Here is a 23,072-nt window from a genome sequence, read left to right as displayed (position 1 = left end):
TGTGTGTGTGTGTGTGTGTTACCAGATATTTTTTTTTTTCATTTCAAAAGCACCGAGTTACATATTATTCTATTTTTTTCTTTTCCCTAAAATTATTTTTGCTTAATTATCTAAATTTATAAGAGAACTGTGATTGAGATTTTATATTAGCATCAACTGACTTATATAGTGCAAAATAATAATAATGCACAATAAGGCCTCCCGATCACCTAATATTTACTGTAAATTTAAAGATTGGACATTTTGCTCCCATCGTGCAGGGATGAACGTCAGCTCGCTCGCTTCAAAGTTAACGCAAACTCCGGAATATTTAATGAGGGTCTCCGCTGCCATGTGCTCATGTAAGAAGTATTCATGTGGTAGTAGGGAGGGAGGAGGAGGTTGGGGAGGAGGTGGAGGCCCCAGGCAGCGCTGCAGTGCAGAGTTCAGCAGGGAGATATTGTTGTGAGCCTGGGAAAGTGTAGCGGGGCTGACGCCAGACTCTGTTGTGCAGGGTTGGAGGGAGAGGGGGAGACTTGGAGGATCCCAGACCCGATTGTCATGTAAATTTCTCTCCGGCACGTTGTTGAACTTGATGTTGACTTCTTTCTCTCTCTTTTTTTTCTTTCTTTCTTTTTTTCTTTTTGAGATGGGAGGTGGGGGGCGGCGGGAGTGGGGGCAAATTTTCCCTGTCACTTGTTTGTGGGAAAATCTTTCCAGGCACACACACGCACACACACGCACACACACACACACACACACACACCTTTCAACATATTGTTCAAATGTTTAGAGCAGGAATTGTGACCATGTGTGACGTTTGTGAACATTAAAACTAGAATGTAACAAAAATAATGTTTCTTTTTAACCAAAAACATTTATTTTATTTGGCAGCTGTTTTAAGTAGATCCGTCACCATAAAAAGGTTTTATTATTATTATTATTATTATTATTATTATTATTATTATTATTATTATTTCTTTAACAATGGAAGACAAACGGGTGATATCAAGACCTACATATTGTGATATTTTTTCTTATATTTTTAACAGTTTTTGACATTGGTGATTGTGTGATCGAGTGTGATGCTTTCCAACACACACACGTTATCTCGTATTTTTCTTTATGGGTGCCAGAAATGGAGGTTACATATTTTACAAGCAGGTGCAAGCGATGTTGGGAAGCACGTGTCCTCCAGGACTTGGTCACGCATGCTCAGGTGCAATGATGACCGTGCAATGAAAATGAAAACCTAGCTCATGCTAATGTTGAAAGAAGATTTGTAAATGTGCTTTGTATGCAGGCTTCTTCGTGTTTTGATTTTTGTTTTTAACCGCGCCAATGCACTATGTGCTGCACAAGCTCGGATACATTATAACGGAGGCCACGATTAGATCTATTTATAAATGATGCAGAGTAGAATAGGATTCATACAGTAAAGTCCGACCTGTGCTGCAGCCTGACAGCAGAGCTGCACCTCCATGATACTAACAGATTGCCCATGCGCAATAATCAGATAGGCCTGTGTAACTGCTATCTGATGCAAGCTTCGTTTGAAAACCTGGACTGTAGCTCCCTGCTCTTTTATTGGTTTACACACACACACACACACACACACACACACACACACACACACACACACACACACACGTGCATCCCTATATCCATGTCTTCAGAGGACATTACAATGACTTGCATTAACTTTTTAACTAGCCTCACCTACTACATGCATAACCCTGACCTTCACTTTAACCTTAAAACACGGGTTCACCTTATTTGCGTCATGGGGACTTGATTTTTGTCCCTATAAGAACGACAAGTCCTTATGATTTGGGTCTCCACAACACAAGCAATGCATGTCTCTCTCTCTCTCTCTCTCTCTCACACACACACACACACACACACACACACACACATACACTGATTCCAGCAGCGTTTTAAATATCCTTTCAAACTTTGGGAGATATTACAAGTTGCTATCCGGGTCTTGTCTCTGCCATTGGCTTCTTCTTTCAAAGGGCGTGATTCTTATCGTTCTCGCTATCTCATCTCCACAGCCCGGGTATCACTCACATCATAATATATCGCACTCGATAAGCCTGAATACTATCAGGATTTAGCTAGGCGTGAACCCTTTTTCTTTCAGCCAGTACAAAACCCCCCAGAATTCCTCTGCTCGGTGCCTCAACAGCGAGCTTTTATAGTCTTGAAATAAAACAAGAGATTGTATTGTAACATTTTCTTAACTCTCGTTTAAATCCTCTAACATGTTACTGTTGGTGTGCGCACTGACCGAACTGTGTCGTAATAATGTAATAAAAATGTTTGTGCTCACAATCAGGTCACATGATACAGTAACGAGACTGTAAGACGGCTAATTGGGTTTATTTCCCAACTGGTGCCATACAATAAAATGCATAATCACGTGTGTGGTGTGCTATTTAATGCGCACAGCAGAGGAAGCCTAACTGGACACACAACTAGCATTTGGATTAACACCTTGCATCTCACTGACTGCCTTTCCCTGACACCAAATCACCGCAGTTGTGTTTTGCGAGTTATCTTTTGCTCATGACTGATTACATGAATGAACAGCTCAAATCAAGCTTTAAACCTTCCAGAATAGTCGTAAGGAGTAAATGAATTTAGGAAGTTTGTGCTCCCATTACGCTCCCAGAACCGAATTATAAAGCTCAAAAGAAACGGGGGGAAAGCAGTCCTTTCCTTATTTTTTCTCCACAGATTAAATTATGAATACAGGGAAGTTTTAAACATCTATAATTGAGTTCTCAAAAATACAGCCTGTGAAAGGTCAGGTTTGACCCATGCAGCTCCATCTGCATCTTGCTCTTAGAAATAATTGATGCGTTCGTCTCTCTATTTTACGCCCACGGATAATGAGTATAATTGGAGGAATCAGCTCCTGATTGACACGCACCTGCATTCATTTCTAATTTGGCTTTAATAATTTCGGATTCGCGCCCTCTCTCCCTCTCTCTCTCTCTCTCTCCCTCTCTCGCTCTTTCTCTCTGAGGCGGAGTTTATCCCCTCTGCACACCGTGGGCTCTCCGCACTTGTCAGTCGCAGCCTGCACGTGTGAGGGAGAGGACATCGTGTCGGTCCTTTGCAAAATCCACAAAGAGACAGGGAGAGAAGGAGGGTGGACACTCTGTAGTCTCGAGTCTCTGAGCTTTTGCGCTATTTCCTCTCGGATGCGATAAAACCTAGACGCACAGGTGAATTAAAACCCCAGGGTGGAATTTGAAATATTTGGAGGATATGGACTGGTGGAGTGGAGTTAGCCTGATGTGCAAGTAAGTAGGATGCTGGCTTTGTGACTGGTGTAACTGATTATAACTTGAGGTGCCGTGTGTGTTTGCGTTTTTAACTTGCTTCTGTGTGCCTTCGTCCATCGCACTGATTCTGACACTGTGAGCGTGTTTGCAGAAATATAAACTGAAGCTGTGACACTACAATAGAAAACCGTTTGTTAAGGTTTACGTTAAAGGGCCCATGCGTGTGACAGTGTGCACAACAAAGGTGCTCAAACTCCTTAAAAATACATTGCTTGGTAAATGGGAGTTGATGAAGAAATAAGCTGTGTGCGTATCACTGCTGCATGGACTTAAGATGCTGTGCGAAACAAAACGCTGGTTGAGCATCTAACCAACTTGTGGTGATACTTGACTGTGGGCATAGTTAAGGTTAAAGATCTATCAGGCCTACAGCCTGCTAAGCTGTCAGTCACCGTGTGTGTGTAGAAGTGAGCGTGTGTGTTAAAGTCGTGTTTTAACCGTGTTTCTCCTCTAAATCCTAATAAATAAATACATGAATATTTCTGACATGTTGAGCATCTTCCTTTCTCTCTCTCTCACTCAGAGTGTGAGTGTGTGTGAGGGTCTCTCAGTCCAATGAGACCACAAGCAGGCTCTCTCTCTCTCTCTCTCTTTCTCTCTGCCCCCCCTCTCTCTCTTTCTGCCCTCTGTTTTCTCCGTGTGTGTCGGAGAGGCGGCCCCTTTAAGAGACGACGGGTTAGTTTGTGTCTTTGGTTATCTAGCTGTATGAGTTTTAATTTCATAAAGCTAGAGAACCGAAAGTACGAACTGACGCCGAGCACTTCGGAGCCGCGGGGTCCTCTCGCTCGGCATGGAGGAGGAGGAGGAAGCGATGCCGGGGCGGGCAACAGCAGGAGGAAGCGGGAGGGACGGATGCTGAGGGAGGCTGACCGCCGCGGCTGCCGCCGCTGAGGAGGAGTGTTGGAAGGGGCGGGTGGAAAACAGCACCTGCGTGATTGTAGCTGTGGCAGTCCACCTCTTGTGCAGAGCTGCTGGCTCTCTGGAGCTTGCGAGGGCGTGAATGTTGCTTCTGTATTTTTTTAGGGGGGGCTCGTGGCGTGGGTATCGCGGTGATGCAGGGGCCTGTTGGGCATCAATAAATCAGCGTTTTGTTCAACTTTGGGGAACGAGGGAGACACGCATGTGGAGAAATCGTTCTCCAAATCCACACCGCATGCTAGTGTGTAGTTGTCACAACTGTGTGGGTGTTAAAACAGTAATATCTTGAGGGGTGAGACAGAAATAGTTAAAGGCTTCACATGATTGGCCAATCCAGAGCTCACGTGACGGTGTTGGCAGCACCAGCAGCATCAGATCGCTTTCTGAGATCTCACATGTTAGTTATGGCGATGTGTTGTAGGCCCAGAAGTTGCTGTAGCCTGCATTTCAAGGCATAATTACACAGTGTGAATTTATCCTGCAGAGCTGCATCCTGCAGACTCTCTGACTCCTCTAATACTCCAAGTGTATTTCCTGTATGAGCAGTGTAGCCTAAGTGATGTCCCCTGGCTGTAATTAACTTGACATTAGGAGTGTGATGTATAATTGGATGTACATGCACACCACTCGGTGTGCAAGATGAAGCCCAGCTAGTGGAGTACTTGGGAGAAAGTGCAGGACTGAACTGCTGTGTGCTACCTGCTATCGGTGTTTTTCCATCACATAACTGTGGGTTGTTTGGTTCTTTGCTACCCAACCAGAACCTGCAGGTGCAACACATCAACATCCCGCCGCATCAGTCATTTAGAGTAAAGCAGACTGGGCTGTACCCGGCCCTCTTCAGCCTATTTTGAACAGGCTTTCGACTCGAATCCAAGTTAGACGAGGCAGATATGTTTGAATCTGTGTTTCGCCGGGTGGATTATTTTTGTGTTCGCCTGTTAGATAAGAACTAAATAGGACATCGGCTCAGAGTTTGATCTATTCTTAGAGCAGAATCAGCGAGCCTCAGAGATGACTGAATATCCCTGAAGTCCCTGCATGCTCTATTTAGACCATGACTGACAATATTTGATGTGCGCCGTTAGACAAGACAGCTCAAATGGTATGTGTGTGTGTGTGTGTGTCCATGTTTGTGCATCTGGGTTGTTGACATTTGCCAGGTTGAGGAGGTATACACGATTTGACCTCCATGTTCTCCATTTATGCCCAAAAAAGGGATTAATATGTCATGTGAGTCTTTCTGTTATGTTCTTTACAAATTTCTAACCTACTCTCCTGTTATTTTATGTGCAATATTTTTTTATGTCTCATTCTGCATTTCAGTAGCTTAGCAACTGTGATGCAGTGCTGATAAAACATCATGCATAGCTTTGCTTTGTGGTATAGTTCCTTCACTAGAAATATTTTGTGCAGCTTGTCCATGACATCTTACATTTATAATTTACAGTATGCGCAGCACAAAATGGATTTAACCTCGCAACGAGGCAAAATAATGTAAAGTGCACAGAGGAAAAATACAAGGACGTAAACAAGTTTCGGAGACTGCTCTTAGCTGTATGGTTAACAAACACAATGCATTCCTTTCTTCTCCTGCCTCGTGTTTTCATCCACTGCCTCTAAATCACTGCTAACTGATTCTCCTTTCTTTTATCTTTGAAGGAAAATGCCAGGAATTTCAGCCCCTTATTTATCACCACACAACGAAGTCAAGCTGCCACCAGACAAGATGAGGAGCAGCAATCAGCCTGCAGGTGAATACACAAAATAGGAAGACGTGCATGATGAACGCCGACGTTGTTTGCTTCCATATCGGTAACAACCCACGACGGTGTTGCCAAGCGCAAAAGCAAGCGTGCATCTTTTTGTCTTATGCAGCTTGGGTAGCTTTAAGAGTGAATCCAAGAGGTCAAACCAGAAGATGCTGGAGGCTTTCAGATAGTTTTGCATCTAGATTCATCAGCCAGCGATGGAGCTTTGCTGGTGGTTGATTGTTGTCCATATTTTGTTGAGCTGTGTGACCATAGTGGGCTGTGTGTGGGTGTGAAAAAGCCAGAAAGAGACACAGACTAAGCCTGAATTTTGAAATACTTAAAAAAAAACATTATTATTTTTATTTTTTAGTAACAAATGTGATTTTTTAAGTGTGTTGCTCTGCTGTAATTCTCATAAACCCTTTCAAAGCAAAAGGGGCATTAGGAGACACATTTACTGCCATTTTTATTTTGTGTAAATGTCAGTTTTATACCTTTCACATATATGCAGGAATATGCATACAGGTTGTAACAGCCGTGGACTGTGGCCTGCAGCTATGAGAGAGTGCAAATGGCCCGATCTGAGAGAGTGAAGTAGGACCTCCATGTTGAATTCCATCATTTCTTTTCTTCCTTTGAAGTATTAACATTTTTTACATCGTATATCACCCCCTCCTCCCCCCCCTTTCCCCTCCATCATTCTCACACTTACACACACACGCATGCACGCACTCACAACTCTCTTTTTCATTCTCATACATTCAGCGTTTTATCCCTTTAAACACTATGATCCTATTTGTCAGGTGGAGTGTGTGGTAGGTGCAGGGGAGGTTGCCGTGTAATCTTTGCTGCGGTTCTTTATCCCGTTAGGAGAGCGGAGGCGTAGGGCTCACCCAAGGTTTGGACCTGCTCATGTGGAAAGAGTGTTTGGGTGGCTCTGTCCTTTTTGCCCCTAATGCCCTGATGAGCCACCCTCCCCCTCATCCAAAAATCTCTGATTGCTAGGAGCAAAGCATCGATCAGCATAAAGCTATAGCATATGCATAATTCGGTTTTAGCAGCAGCATTAAGTGAAAACTGTAGAGTGACTCATAAGGTTAAAGATTATTGAAAAAATAGATCATTTTAAGACTGCTGAGAAACATAACCAAAAAATAAATAAAAATGAAAACTCAGCCTTCTTGATATAATTGCAGTTATTGGAGCGAGATGGAAACAGAAACATTCCCGGCTTTAAGGCCGTCAGAGCGTTCCCTCCAATTCCCCCTTAAATAGTCGAGAATAAGGAATTAAACGGTAAGTACATATTGTTAGCAAGGTCAAATCTTCGTGGTTCCACAACCTTGAAGCTCAATGGAAAGCTCAGTTATTCAAATTTAGGATGGAGTTCTTTGAATCGCCCAGATTTTCCCAAGCTTTACATTAGCATATGCAAGGAGCGGCCTGTGCTGCTGTTTTCTAAAGTGGATGTAAATTATAACCTCAGTATTATACAGGCTGATAGGAGATAAATCTCTGCAGTAATGCATTGCAGTGAATGGTGAATGGGGGTGGGGGGGTGGTATTGTACAGGGTCTGAAGTGTGTGTGTGTGTGTGTGTGTGTGTGTGTGTGTGTGTGTGTGTGCGTGTGTGTGTGTGTGTGTGTAGTACTGTACAATAGCCCGTGGCAGATGGAACACAGACAAGCACTTGCTAATAGTCATGCTAAACTCTTTTCACCGGCTTTAGTTTCTACAGATTTTTCCATAATTTCCCAGACAAATTAGAAATTTTAAGTCAGATGCAAAAACAAAAACAAAAAAGAAAAGAAAAAAAAGAAAGAAAGAAAGGGAAAAAAATATGCGTTTCAATATTGGTGAAAGAATTTTGAAAGTGTGCGCACATCGTTTTAAAACAAATATTAACACAGGGAGATTACTAAGTCGAAATTTGCACTTGTGCGGTCCAAAAGGCTGAGAGGCTTCAGGCCTCGCGAGCAGAGTGGAGATCTCTTTGGAATCCCTATGCAAACTAGGGCTTGAATAATGAGATGTATTTATGAAGGGCTGGGAAGGGGGTCCTGCTTTTGAAAGCCAGTAGGCTGGAGCCTGAATGGGATAGAAGGAGGAGAAGGGTTGGGGTGTGTGTGTGTGTGTGTGTGTGTGTTGGGGGGGATCTTGAACAAGGGGGAACCAGGGTGTGTATGTGTGTGTGTGCAAAGGGGGGTACAGGGGGCCCCCAGCAGCCCAGGCCTCGGCCAGGCAGCTGTGAAAAGGGGTCCCGTCTTTTTCCCACGCCCAGCAAGACGCGAAACACTGCCGCAGCTCGCTAGGGTCAAGTCCCATCGCTAATATATACACACATACATGCACACGCATGCACACACACATACAGCAGAGATCGTGTGTAAAAGTTGTGCAAATTAACAAGCTGTCTGGGAAGCTCTGCGACACGGGGACACCTGCTATTCTCCCAGAATGCTTTGCACTCCCATCAAGGGGCCACTGGGCCTTGATGAGAGAACAATTAGGTCATAACTTCAACTTGAACTTAAAATTCTGGTGAGCATTGAAAGGAGCCTGGATTTCTTTCCCCTCATACTCACATATGTTTGTTTTCGAGTAGTTTAATTCTTATATTTTTAAAAAGCTTTTTTTTTTAAAATTTACTATGATGGAGAGCTCTGATAGAGCTCTTGTGCAGCTTCTGATATGTCCACTCAAATGGGCTTCAGAGACAAACTTGATCTGAGACCTTAACTGTCAACTTGGCATTGTCTGCACACACACACGCAGAAAGAGAGAGATGCTTCAGAGAAACAAAAGGGAAAAAAAGCAAAAGTTTGCAGAAAGATGAAGCAGCTTTTGAGGATCATTTCAGAGCTTAACCTCAATGTGACGTTTTGTCCCTCAGTAAATACAAAATGTTATCTGATGAATAACAGATAAATAATTATAATCAGAAAAAGGAATGAAAATAATTCCCTTTAATTCAGGTGATCATCTGGTGCCTCTTTACACCACATATTGTGTTACATGTGTTCCAGTTAGTTTGATCATGAGTTCATGTAAAGCTCTCTGAAATGCCGTCCGTGGCAGTGGCTGCTCTTTTTACCGCCTTCCCGATGAAGCTAGGGTCCCACCCATGGCTTCCTTCTATCTCTCTCTCCAGATACTGGCACACCAATCAAAATGGTGCAGCACTCACTTCCCTCCCCGTTCGTCTCCGTCGCTGCTTCTGAGCAGTGTCACACTAATTCGGTTCCCCCTGCTTGCACGGGCTCCTCACTTTAATTCCACGCCACGAAAAAACATGCCCACCATCTCCGCGAATAAATTAGCAGGCATCCTCTCTCTCTCTCTCTCCTTCGCCCCTTTTTTCCTTTTTCATCCCAACTGTCCCTCCCTCCTCTATCTCGTCCTCCCCTCCTCATTATCATGTTCCCTCCTATTCAGATGAGTTTCAAATAGAGAGGGGGACCCTTCTAATTAGCTCTGTAAAGATGCTTTGTCGTGGTCAGTGTGGCCACCAGTGTGTGCATTGAGAGAGGATGTGTGACAGCTAGTGTAAGCATTGAGAAAGTGTGTATGGGCCCTTAATGAGGTTTGTTAGCTGAGTGTGTATCCTGCTGTTTGAATACACCCTCAGCAGCCTTTGAAGGAAGGGAAGAGATGAAGACAGCGAAGGAGGAGAGAGAGGGCGAGAGAGAGAGGAGTCTGTCAGCCTGGCAGGTTGCAGGATGCAAATGATGCATTTGTGCCCGGCGTGGTTTCCATTTGAACAGCAAATGAGATGAGAATAATGTTGTATGTGCTATGCATGAAAACTGCAGGAAATATGCGGGGTCATCATGCTCATCAGACGTTCGGAGGATTTCCTGTGCTTTCAAATATTGCGATGAAAAAAAAAAAACCCTTTGGGGATTTTTTAAAAATATATATTTATATAAGACACTAAAGCGAGCAGAAAATCCAAAAGCAAGCAAATGTTTGCTGAAAATTAATCTACCAGTTCAGCATGATCGTAGCTCCAAGAAAGTCGGCTGTAAACAGTTACTGGATGAATGTGAGGCAGGTGCAGAGAGGGACTGATTCAGGTCATCGTTTGCGTCAAAGGGCAAGAAAAAGCCTGCAAGCTAGTTCCATAAAGAGGAGAGGGCATTATTGTTGCAGAGTATTAGTCTTTTTGTGGTGAAGTCAGAAAAATACAAGGAAGGAAGGCTCAGTCAACGTAATGATTAAATTAACTTGCGATCAACTAAAAAATTGTGGAAGTAAAAATATATATTTACATACACATATATATATATATATATATGCAGAGCGAAGGTAGTGGCTGTGGTGGCAGAGCGGGGGAGATTAGAAATGGCTGGAAACAGACGAGAGCTGAAGGTGGAGGGTAGACGGCAGAGAGAGGAAAAAATAGGTTAGGAAATGAGGGATTGTATGGAGCCAAAGAGCCGACCTGCTGGGCCTGCCTGCTGCCTCAGAGATTGTAAACTGTCACTCAGGATGCAGACAGACAAGCAAGACAGACATCATTTGCCCATTTTACCCTCGAATACTGAAACTGTCATCCAAGCAGCCCCCTGCCCCTTCCTTTCTGTTTTTTTTTTGTCATCCCTCCCTCCATTTGCAGTCATTTTTGTTTCTGTACATACAGCTAAATGAACTGCCCGGTCTTTTTTCCCCCCTCTGTCACAGTTCCTCCGATACTTCTCTTTCCTTGGGTCGCTTTCTCTGTTGATGAAATGAGTCAGCTCCCAGTATACTCTCCCCTCTCATTGTTGGATGGTTCGTTGCCTCTCCATAGGAGGTAGAGAGTGTTTGGGCTTTTTCCCCTGTTTTACCAGTTTAGCAGTGTAATCCTTTACACTGGCACAATGAGCTCTCACTCCAGCCATGGGATCCTATTAGGCTCCCAGAGAGACACAGGATCTCCATAAACATTTTCCAACCTACTCCTGCACCCCCAGCCCCACCACCTCGTCACCACCTATACAGCCTGCTGGCCTTAAACACTGTCAAACTGATAGCTTCCTTTATACATTTTAAGCAGAAGCCGCCCCTTTGTTTTGCCAGAGGAGATTTTTACCTGTCTGGAAAAAGGAAGGTAGAATAAAAGCTTTTACACCTACATTACCAACGGCTTGTTAACGCTGTCAGCTTCACTCCCAAAACAGTGCTCTCTTACAACCGTGCAGAGTGTATAACAAGCAACTCAGAACAAGCAAATGCTTGTTATACAGTCTTTGGATGACCGCTAAAGATGTTTCAAAAATGCTGAAGTCGTTGGAGATGATGTGATTCCTGCTCTCTGCTGCAAATATGATGCCATTAAAGTGCAGATAAATTCCCATGTCCTTCATTTCATGCACGTACTGTACATCAAATTCAACTCTGAGTTTCACTGGAACAAACGAAAGCAGGCAAACAATTTGGTCTCTCAGATCCAATGAAAAAAAAGGGGGGGGGGGGGGGGGTGGATGCAGTTAAAATGCACCTGCATCAAAAATGATGCTGCTTTTATTACCAGTTCTTAAAATTTGTATGAAGAGTCTGACAGGGACACGGTGGAAGAAATATGGAAATAAGGTCACCAGTCAAAAACAGCATTGCAGTTATATGTTAAATGTAAAGTGAAGTGTAAATTTTACTCAGTAATGTGTTTTATTTAAAAAAAAAAAAAATGAGTCCACAAACTGTTTGCTGGGTCAGTATGTATCACCAGAGCAAAACTTGAATAATGAGGCACCTCTATGGCTTTGGTTGAACACGTATGCCAAAAGGCTGCAGAGGTCTGGGTTCGGTTCCACTCTGAACACTTTCCTGCTTGTCAACCCTCTTGCTCTCTCTCCTCCTTTCCTGTTTATTCTCTACTTTATTGTCCAATAGATGTTAAAAAAAGGAAATAAAATAAAAATATGAATAAGAGAACCCCATAATAGGGAAACCATTAAAGAACTTTTAGGAGTTGCTTTAGTTTTGTGGTACGTTAATATGGATCCACCAAGCATATAATATAATATAATATAATATAATATAATATAATATAATATAATATAATATAATAGTCTGCAAATCCCCAAAATACAGCTTGCTATCCTAGCTTGGTACTGGCTTCAGTATGGCTCCATCCATTTCTTGAAAATGTCCCAAGCATATTTTTGACAGGAACCCAAAAAAATTGCATTATTTATATTTAAATAATGTACTAGACAAAGCCCATAACCACATATGTGTGATCAAAGACAGATCTGCTTCTTTCCAGGCTCTTCTTCACAGGGATTAACTAACAAGAAGAACATATGTTCCACATATTAACCGCTCCGAAGCAGGGGCTGAATCACGCTATTATTTGTCCTCATTAATTCTCCTACAAAGAACTACAGAACCAGTCATCCTTAGTAAATTGCACACTGCAAAATATCAGTTAGCACAAATATTTCTAATGTGGTGTCTTTAATTCATGCTTTGAAAGTCGTTTCATGGGATTCGGAATAAACCATCTGTTAGTAGTCTTTACTTTTCCCACATCATATTTTGCACCACTGTAAATGCGCGAATAGCTTTTTATGTGCAAATAGCTTTTTCATGGTGCTCGCTAATAAAATCGACAAAATGCGGAAAATAGATGGAACGTCTGATGCTGACGTTGGTGACGTCTCGCTGTTTCGTTCCTCAAGTCCAAAGCCATGGGTCGCAGGGCCTCCTCTCTGCTTCTCTGCCTCCCTCCTCATACACAAATATCCCTCAATCTCCTGTTTGTCTCTCTCCTCCTGCACCCCCCTCACCCTTCCTTCTCCTCCCATCTTGATAATGCAGCTCTTTTCTTTGTGACTGGGTGGAGGGCTGCCCTGAACCAACATTGTGCCCTATGCTGGCTGTAGTGGGGGGCCCTATTGTGTGTGAAGGAATGGCGAGTTAACACCCATGTCTGAACTCTCTCAATGGTTGCATTGTGTCTGAATCTTCCTCCGGCTCGCTGGGCTACTCCCGTTGCTCCTTCCATTATATGATGAAAACACGCACATTACTGCAAACTTAAATTCCCTAGCAAACTATCCCATGACTGGCTATAACTGTGTTAATCGTTTTCCAGGCGAACACACCGAGCTGGGTCTCTCTGTAGCCAAGTTTGATAGAAACAAGGGCCAGTGTGTGCAGGTTACTCGGGGAGGCTCCTGCAATTCTTATTTTTTAAAGAAAAGAACAAAGAAGCACAAAGGATTATAGCGTATTAGCATAATAACAGGTTTCAGAATACTTTTATAATATTTCTACATGCATATTGGTACTGTTGTTAATAATTCCTCACGGTTAAGGTTAAATGTAAATGATTTTAACGTGAAAAATTCATATTTGTGCATAACATTTTAGAAAAACGAACAGAAATTGATGCTTCTGTGTTTCATACAGCATGTTGAGAATTTTTATTTGTTTCTGTACAGCAGTGGGAGCCTTGGGGCGGGTTACAAAAGAGCAAGTTGGCGTTTTCTTCCCACGTATTTTTAATCAAAGTGTTAGTGTTTGCATTTGCATTTGCATTGAGCAGAGGGATGCTGAATGCCAAAGGTGAGATTTTGAAAAACACTCTCTATTTTCCCTTTTTCAGATGGAAACAAGGGTGGGTGGTTGGAAGGCTGGATAAAGGCTGCTGGATGACTGAACTCAGAGACCCGGCGCAGCTCATCATCATTGCCATGGGCTCTTGTCTTCTTCCTCTCCTCCTGTGGCTTGTACCTCCATCCAGGGGTCCAGCAGAGCCAGTGAAGCCCAGGCGGGGAGCTAGTGAGTGGGCCGGGAAGGATGGAGAAGGTCCCCAAAGGCTCAGATCACCTCTGGAGCTACCGGCATGCAGGAGAAATCAATATGAAACAGAAAACCTTCACAGCTCTGAGTGGGGTTTCCTGTGTTTTAAGTGTGTGGCCTACGGGCCTGCAGACCTCCAAAAGACAGGTCCTGTGTGGTTCTCTCAGCTGCAGCCCTGGCTCCTTGGACTGGACCTCAGTCCCAATCTCCACTGACTGTGTGTGTGGTTCTGCTGAAGGGGATTTCTCCCCAAATAATACCCAATGCCCAGAACATTGAAAGACTGCCAAGAGGGATGCTCCTTTCTCTTGCCTTTTTTTTCCATCATAAGATTGACATATCCCCCCAACCTCCTGCCTCGGGCTGATAAAAAAAACCAAAAAAAAACCACACAGTTCGGGAGCTCTACTTTTGACTCATTCTCCATCCTCGACTCGCCCGTTGTTTATTCCCCCAACTAGTTTTTACATTTGACAAAGAGACAGATCTTTATTTTCTCTACCACTCGCTTGGCTTGCTGTTACTATGGTGAGCTGTAGACACGTGTCTGTTCAAACCAGAAATACTGGCACACGAAGTATGAGCTTCTCTTTTTTTTTCTCCATGATGTCTATTATTCAATTTCAGACTGTTTAAAAAAACTGACTGAACAGCAAAGAGGGCTGGAGATCATAGAGCAGAGAGACCTTGTAGTGGAGATGGTAAAATGGCAAGTATCTCTCTTTAGCACTTCACATTTTCCACTCTATGAACTACTCTGAATGCGCTGTCATTACATCACACATTGCCTAAAATAGCCTGTGACAGGGAGAGATGGTAACTCGGCATCCTTTGAGGCCGATTTAGGATTACAGCTGTGAAAAAAAGAGGTGTTTCTTTAATTATAAGATGCCACTCGTGCTTTCAATCTGTACTCTCGCTGTATAATTCTTATCTACATCACAGAGCTGTGTGTGTGTGTGTGTGTGTGTGTGTGTGTAAATGGACTGTATATGTTTGGCCTTGAGTGTTTGAGCTGCGAGCAGCAGCAGCAGTGTGCACCCACATCTCCCAAACTGCTGTCGTCGTCACAGTAATGCAGCGTGGTTGTTTCCATCCAGATGGGCACAGCTTCAGACAAAATGGCCGCCAGTCTTTCCCTCTGCCAAAAAATGGCGAGTGCATCCCCGTTGTCTGCCATCTGTGCGTCGGTTAGCTGTTGTCGTTGAATGCAAATCAAGGCTAATTGCATTTGCATAACCTCCGAACATCACGTCGTCGGCATGAGCTGGTAATTGATCCTACGAAGGCGCGCGTTGGCGACGAGCGAGCAGGAGTGAAGTGATGTTTTAAAGCGTACTCCATGCCGTTTGTTTTTGGGTTTTGGTGGGGGGAGTTTCTTTCAAGGTGCGAGTATTCGCACCCAGAAATGTGTTTGATAGGTGTTCGGTGCATGCTAGATCAACTGTCTAGACATACTGTGCCATATGGTGCGCTTGCTTGCATGTGATTCCCTCGCATGCAAATGTGACACTGTACAAAAGATTAAGCTGGGGCTTTGTTTAATCAGATCGCGCTCCGTCACGCATGCACACTCGCAGTTTTTTTTTGTTTTTTTTTACACACAGACATACATAATGCACAGATGAAAGCATTAAGCAAACAGAGAGGCTCAGACATGCACACAGACTCTAATTAAGTAGGGATCCATAGGCCCAACAAACTCCAGACACACAGACCATAATAGTCTCATTTTCATGCACATGGGTGTCTGGTTACCATGGCACTGAACAAATCATGGGGTGACTGATTTTGCTAGAAAAGAGCTGCAGATGAAAAATATAAATAGGCCGCAGCACAAAAATTGCCGCCTGAAGACTGGCGGATTGTAGCTTTGAAGTATCGCATGAAAAACGGGAGACGACTCAGCTGCACCTATTTGAGACTTTGGAAATGCACCTTTTTATAAAATCGGGGGGGAAAAAAAATACAGAACGCGTTTGATCCCGTAACCGTGCATAATAGCATTCAGCGCAGCTCCTCGCAGCCGCTTTGTGTAAATGAACATGTCACGTTTTCTGTATTACAGTTACGGCACTGCGTCATTGTGTAGTCGCATCTGATCGAGCAGGTCTTGTTTTTCGGTGTTGGGTGGTGGTGGTGGGGCCGTTAATTCAAGCGACAATGCGGCGCTCGCATTTGCATTTGCCCATCAAGGCAGCTGCTGCTGCGCCAGTACAGTTAGGTCTACTGTGGGCAGCAAAATGGCGGTCACGCAAATCATAGGGTCTGTCTGCTGGTCGTGGGAGCTGAGGAGAGGAGAGGGAGGAGGCGTGGGGGTGGGTTGGGGTTGGTTGGGGTGGGGGAGATTTTGGGGTGTCTGGTTTGGGAGAGGGTTGCGGGGTCTAGACTGTGGGATGAGATTGGGGGGGGTGTGCACAGGAGGGGAAGATGGAGTTGGGGTGGGGGTGTAAGTGGAGAGGTTATTATTTGATGAGGGGGGCGTCTGGTTTTAGGAGAAACCATTAATGAGACACTGGAGGGTGGTGGTGGGGGGAGTTTAGTTTGTCTGCATTTGTGCAGATTTGTCTGCATTTCGGCCATTTGCATAGAACGGCGAGGGTGCCCATATGCTGCGCGGCGAGGCAAATTCAGTCACAGTCTTTTGAAGGTCTCCCTCGCATGATCACACGAGAGAAGAGAGTGTTGCGCCCGTCCGTGTTCGGCGGTCACATTATTTGTGGGAGAGCAGCAGACGCGCGCTCAGAGCCCGTTTCTCACAAAAAACACGTAAACACCCCTACTACACAGGAGCCTCGTGTTCGTTGCATCACCGTTTCTGTCCAGCCAATGTGGAGCTGCTTTCAGCCAATGACAAACGGCAAAGAGTCAGGAAGAGGAAAGAAAGGCGAGGCGAGTCATGAGTTTACCCTTGATGTGCTGGAGAAGAGGGAACAAGCAAAACAGAGGGATGCAGAGGATAGTGGGAAGGGGAATGGCGACACGAGAGCAGCGCTTTGCAAGATAGCGGACCGAGTTTCATGGTGAAAGAATACAGCCGTTTATTAGAAATATACATGATCGCCGTGCTGTGCTGAACAAAAGGGTTTTTTTGTGTGTGTGTGCCAGTCAGATTGATCAATTTGAGAGGGAAGAAGGGAAAAGGAAAGCTCGCGCCCCCCCCCCATAGTATGCACTGAGCTGTGAAGACAGTGCATGAGGCCCACAAATGTCAGACAGTCAGACACAGATACAATACTGATCTCCATAATTACCTGTATGAATACAGCCGTGTTTAAAGTGTGATTGTCCTCCGTGCAGGAGGTCTGAGCTCGGAGCGTGGGAATCTAGCGAGCAGATATGCAGAACAGTCGGCTGCCGGCGAGACAGCCTCGGGAGCATGAATGCTGTCGTAGCAGGTGAAAGAGGACCCTAGAGTTCATGGGTCAAGGCCAGTGAAGGGGTTGTCTGGTTCATGACTCTGTGTGTGTGTGTGTGTGTGTGTGTGTGTGTGTGTGTGTGTGTGTGTGTGTGTAGGGCCTCTCTGGTTGTTGTCTGGGTCTTGCAAGATGCAAATGAAGTTTTGAGAGTGTTTGATAAGCACTGCCGTCTATTATTAGCTCAGTGTGGTTGTTCAGAGAGGACTGGGCGTAGACTTGGACAAGCGCTCCTTCATCATCTTGTAGTCACAGCAGAGTAGCAGACAGGCAGATAGACAGGCCGCCTAAAGTCAGACCTCCCCTGCTGAAAGTGTGATTGTGTTGTCTGGAAGCCTTTTCTCTCCACATCTCTGCTCTCTGGGACATTTCTTCTCTGAGTGACATGTTGGTCTCAGGCTCTCCAGTGTGGTGCCTGTCTTTGTTTCTTGCTGACTGACTGCAGCTTTGTACCAAGACTCCGCATTTCCATGATGAAGGAAATCCAGAGTCCTCCGGTTTAGACCGTTTATTCACATGCCAGGTTTACACCATTTTGTTACTATTTTGTTAACAAAATGGGGAAGGCTGACGATACTCTGTAGCACAAAAATGTAAAGAGTAAGTCAATGTTATCTTTAGTTATTACCCCAAAAAATGACAGTTATCTGGGCAGTTTTCACCTAAAGGATATGCTGGTAATAATGTTGCTATTACATGTGCAGTGTTAATGTAAAGGTCTTCTACACGACAGTCTTTTTTTCTTTCAACATTTTCAGCTTTAAGGACACTTAAATCAACATATTTACATCTTAGAAATGTTATATCCTGCCCTTAATTATTGCTTATAATACATATTTATTCAGTTGATTTAATGCAATATTTAGTTCACATCATCTGACCTGTCTTTTGAATTGATGGTTCTATAAAGTATTTCATGTACATGAAAATCCTGGAATTTTTTTCTTCATTAGTGTCCAAAACTATGGAGAAAAAAAACAGTGAAATGTTTTCTGATTTAAACGAACGTCTACAATGTCCATGTTAAAAATTTGTATTAATCCAGATCTGATTAGTCCCCTAAAAAAACTGTATTTGCTGTTGTTAGATTAACACTTGCCAAAAACCAGTGACCAGCTGATGATGAAAACTGCAACAATATACAGATCATTAAGTACGCCTGTTCAGCTGCTCATTAACACAATAATCAAATCAGCCAATCACATGGCGGCAACTTGGTCCATTTAGGAATTTAGATGTAGTCAAGACAAGCTGTAGAAGTTTAAACCGAAGATCAGAATGGGGGAGATGCTTGTTGGTGCCAGACAGCCTGGTCTGAGTATTTCAGAAACTGTTGATCTACTGGGATTTTCCCACACAGCCCTCTCTAGGGTTTACAGAGAATGGTCTGACAAAGAGAAATATCAAGTGAGCTGCAGTTCTCTGGGTGAAAATGCCGTGTTTATGCCAGATGTCATACTGCTTTGAGCTGATAGGAAGGCAAGAGTAACTTAATAACTTTTTACAACCTTCCATACCTTGTCTGATGAGTCTCTCTATTTTTGCCATGACATTTGGATGGTAGAGTCAGAATTTGGTGTAAACCACATAAAAGCATGGATCATGTGATAGTGTAGGGGATATTTCCATGGCACACTTTAGACCCCTTAATACCAACTGAGCATCATTTAAAAAAAATCATGGACTACCTGAGTATTGTTCCTGACCACGTCCATTCCTTTATGACCACAGTGTTCCCATCTTTTCATGACAGGATAACACACCATGTCACTAAACGAAATCATCTTGAACATAATGAGTTCACTGCACTCAGATGGCCTCCACAGTCAACAGATCTCAATCTAATAGTTTGATGCTATCATGTAAAAATAGATCAACTTATCTCAGGAATATTTTCAGCACCTTGTTGAATCTATGCCACCCACAGTGATGGCAGTTCTGAAGGAAAAAGACAACCCTCTACTAGCAAGGTGCACCTAGCAAAGTGGCCGGTGAAGGTAGATGTGAATTTATAAAAATGTACATCTTCATTAAGAACTAACTGTGTGAAACCCTCTCAGCCTGGTCCTGTGTAAGCTCATATCTTGGCGTGATGCGTTCGTTGTGCGACTAAAGGTGCATTACTTATGGTATCCCTTTAAGAGAGACAGCATTACCTCATCAGGAGATGTGTAAAGGAAGGAAGTGAGTGAATGGGTGTAGGAGCGCAATGCTAACTCTCTCCATTCCTTTATGTTTGGGGGTCCAGGCTTCATTAGCTCTACAGAAAAGGACAGCTCCCTCCCAGTCCCCTCAATAGACCCATAGACCTGTCTCTGGCAGAGGCTCTGGCTCAGTGGGGAGTGTGTGTGTGTGCGTGTGTGTGTGCGTTTGCATGTGCTTTTCTGATCCATTGACACACCACTCATAGTTTCTCACTCATGCCCAAAGGAAGCCTGGCATTGACACTTTTAGACTCTCTCGCTCTCTCTTTGTCCCCCACTCTCTTGTTCTCCCTCGCATTATTGTCTGCTTCACAATTTTTCTTTACTCCTCTCACAGAACTGGACATTCAGTGAAGAGCCATATGCTGTACAGGATACAGACTGTTTTATTTGTCACATTTTCACTTGAATCAGTTAGTGTTATCTATTTTTTAATACTTATATACATATTTCTGATTTTGCATGAAGCTTCTACCTTAAAAAAGGGGCAAGAATATTTAAAGTTTTACATATTAATGCCTGCATTAATCATTCCTTTATCTTCTTTTATTTTTATGCTAAAATCTATTCATTACTTTTATTGACAGTAGTGGGAATCTGTTGGAAAGTCCCACTACTATTTCCCCATATTTCCTTTCCCTTATTGTCCTCTATATTAACAGCGGCCACAAAAATCTAACTTAAAAAACGATATCTCTGTATCCGACTAAATTGAATTCTAATTAGAGTAGCTTACCTTGTCACACTGCTTTTTATTGTCAGCTGGGTCAAGCACACTGACGAATGTGATGCACTTTGTAAAAAAGCATGAATAAAACTCTAGAAACACAGAAATGCAGTGATTTCCCTCTACAGTTAGTACTGCACGTCTTTTTTTCCCCATCCGGCAATGTGTGCAGGCAGCTATTCGGGGTCCTCGCCTAGTGAGAGCCAGGAGACATGTATATCCATATATATATATATATATATAGGCAAACGTGCTGGATGGTGGTGGGATGTCAGACATGATTAGCATGAGCAGCTGCCATTGCTTCTTCATTTCATTGTTGCGATGCTGCATTAATGAGCCAACTGCGCATTAGACTGTCTGTGATACACACATATGTACGCTCACACTCGAAAAGGTGTCATAAAGAAAGAAAACTGAGAGGAAGCACACATTTTAATTTGAAACACTAACCTCTGGGCTCACGTCATTCATTGGCTCGGCGAAACGAGGCAACAATGATTAAGGCTTGGCGTGCATGTTCAGCTTACCTGCTGGTGATTAGTTACTCTTTAAATATTAATTTCTGGTGGACTTTAGGGTCATATCTCTAGTGGTTCGAAACGCAAGTGAAAGTAGAGTGAGGGAAACTTTGTTATACCTGGGGAGAAATGCAAGCTTTTACTCAGAAATAGAAGAGAGGGAGGAGGAATGAGAGTACGACACTGTACTTGTCCTGGTTTGTGGTTCCAGAGGGATAGAGACACTTTTGCATTTCCCTGCAAAATGCGATAGGATGAGCCCTTTTCAAACACACACACACACATGCAAGCACGCGTGCAAACACACACACCTTGTTCCCCGCTTCTAAGTGAACCAGGACGAGATTTCTGCAGCTTTGTTGTTGAGGCAGCAGGAAACTTATTGCCCTAGATTTAAAGCAAACCTCCTGCATGCATGCAGCAGCTAACCGTTAACGCACTTTTCATGAATTCGTCTCAAAACTGTCCTCGTCACAGATTCATGTCCCCCTTTTTTTGCCACCAATTCTTAATTATAAGCAGCATGCCCGACACTCTGAAAAGTTCATGTGTGTATATTCGCGTCCTCACACATAACAGACAGCCCCTGACCTCTGACCTCGTCCTGCTGCGATGCTTTCATTCCCATAGGCTGAGGCTACTCGCACACTCACTCACACCGCTGGCTCTATTGGGTTAGCTGTCGCTCGGCCACCCATTCAGGGCTCAGTCACGGCCACTTAGAGCGCAGCAGACTCGGGGATTCAGACGAGCTGTGATCCAATGACATGTATTTATAATGAGGGGGCTGCAGGGACGTCTTTGTTGGACGGACACAATGTCAGCATTAGGGTGTGTGTGTGTGTGTGTGTCGGGGACGGTGGGGTTGAATATAGAAAGCAGGGAACTAGAGGGAGAGAGTCCACTTTACACCTACCCACACATACACCCTCCTCATCCAAATTCAGGCTTTTTCTCTATTTATGCCTCTCTTACTTTATCCACTCTGTCACACACACACACACACACACACATACACATTCACTTTGTCTCTGTGGAAAAAGATTTAACTCTTTTCCGTGAGAACATCCTTTAAAGGGTGACCTTGTTCTTGGGAAAACAGGAAGAATTTGGGGAAAAGTGTGTCCTGCACATAGGAGAGGTTGGAGAAGTTGAATGTCAGAGCTGGCATTTAGTGTTTTTGACCAAGTTAAGCCTCAGATGTTCTCAAAGGCAAGCTCTCGTGACGCCAGAGCTGAACGTTTTGTCAAACGCGATAAATCAGCGTTACATGCTTTTGCTGATATGAGGTTTGCACGCTTGCTACTCGAAGACGCTCTTCTTTTGAAGTTTTCACAGTGTATCGTCCAAATTCTCTGATTGATTAAAATAAACTTTGATAAACATAAGACACGAGAGTTAAACCTCTTCCTCTGTGCAATCAGCCGCATTCATCACACATCATTAGGTGTCTCGCGTATTGACCTAAACAACAGCCTATTCTCAAGGTACGAGGTCAATTCCCAATTACTTCCTAAATGGATTGGTTTTTCTGATAGAGTCAGTGTGACTTAGCAATATACCATGAACATATGCAATATAATATTATTTTCTAAGATCTAGAGGTATTTTCTCACAAATACATTAAACCCTTTGTAGTTTTTGTTGATTACAAGACTGTACAAAGGAGAGAGGTAAGAGAAACAAAGACAAGTAGAAATATTACTTTAATGTGCCTCTCAGCTGGAAAAAGTCCATCACTTCCTGTGCCTGTCCATCTTTCTATGCCTCATATTTAGATTTTTGGATCCTAGCATAAAGTTGCTGAATCATTTTAAGGATTGCAGTAATGCATTACGCATCTGGGCTTTACCTCAGCAGTTCACTCCCAAATCAGAAGCCCCCATCCTTCGTTCCACAATTTTTACCAATTGCTAATTATAAAAAAGATCAGAGTTGCATTTTAATCAAATAAAAGTCAGCCTGATAGCTTTCTCTGGTCGCTCCAGCTCTGATGTCTTTGGCAGGAATGCAGTTATATTCTTCTGTGTGTGTGTGTCCGTGTGTGTGTGGTTATTGGAGTCAGGACTGTAGGCTCCCCTCTGCATACATTATCTGGTTGTTGGGACAGCGTAGGCAGGAGAAGAGCCCTGGAGAGCCCTACAGGCTCAGGAAGGCCCCCTCAATTGCCCAGTGTCTGAAGCCCTGAATCTACCCAGGGACTGCAGTCTAGCTCTGATCGCTTCAGTCATAACTAGCCTCTTCTTCCTCCTCTTCACAGCCCACGCACACCTTGATTTTTCTGCTGCCCCATCAATCTGTACTGAACCAAGACACTAGCATTTCAAATCTATCAAATCTTAAGGGATTTTTGGTTTTCAGAAGGTTTTTCTTGAAAAATTTAACTTTGCGAAGGTGGTGGGTTTC

At 43.7% G+C, this 23,072-nt stretch overlaps 1 protein-coding gene across 8 annotated transcripts in view; it reads left to right on the top strand.

Moving 5' to 3' along the window:
- The window catches only part of LOC109195704 (uncharacterized), a 28,610-nt gene that overhangs the window by 4,655 nt on the left and 883 nt on the right, over positions 1–23,072 (top strand). For 2 of the 8 annotated variants that reach the window (XR_002057262.2, XM_019348374.2), the window contains exons 2-3: positions 5,916–6,007; positions 13,602–14,174. Coding sequence is in view for 3 of the 8 variants with exons in the window: in XM_019348374.2 (XP_019203919.1) it covers positions 5,916–6,007; positions 13,602–13,651 (142 nt within the window). In the remaining 5 variants the exon portion in view is untranslated. Of the gene's footprint in view, positions 1–2,976; positions 3,294–4,070; positions 5,487–5,915; positions 6,008–13,601; positions 14,175–23,072 lie in introns of those variants that run through there. The other 6 variants (XR_003214738.1, XM_019348375.2, XR_002057260.2 and 3 more) reach the window with 5 other exon arrangements.

The sequence above is a fragment of the Oreochromis niloticus genome, linkage group LG18, assembly GCF_001858045.2.
Source record: "Oreochromis niloticus isolate F11D_XX linkage group LG18, O_niloticus_UMD_NMBU, whole genome shotgun sequence".
Taxonomy (NCBI): Eukaryota; Metazoa; Chordata; class Actinopteri; order Cichliformes; family Cichlidae; genus Oreochromis; species Oreochromis niloticus.
This window is presented reverse-complemented; position numbering and strand designations above follow the sequence as displayed.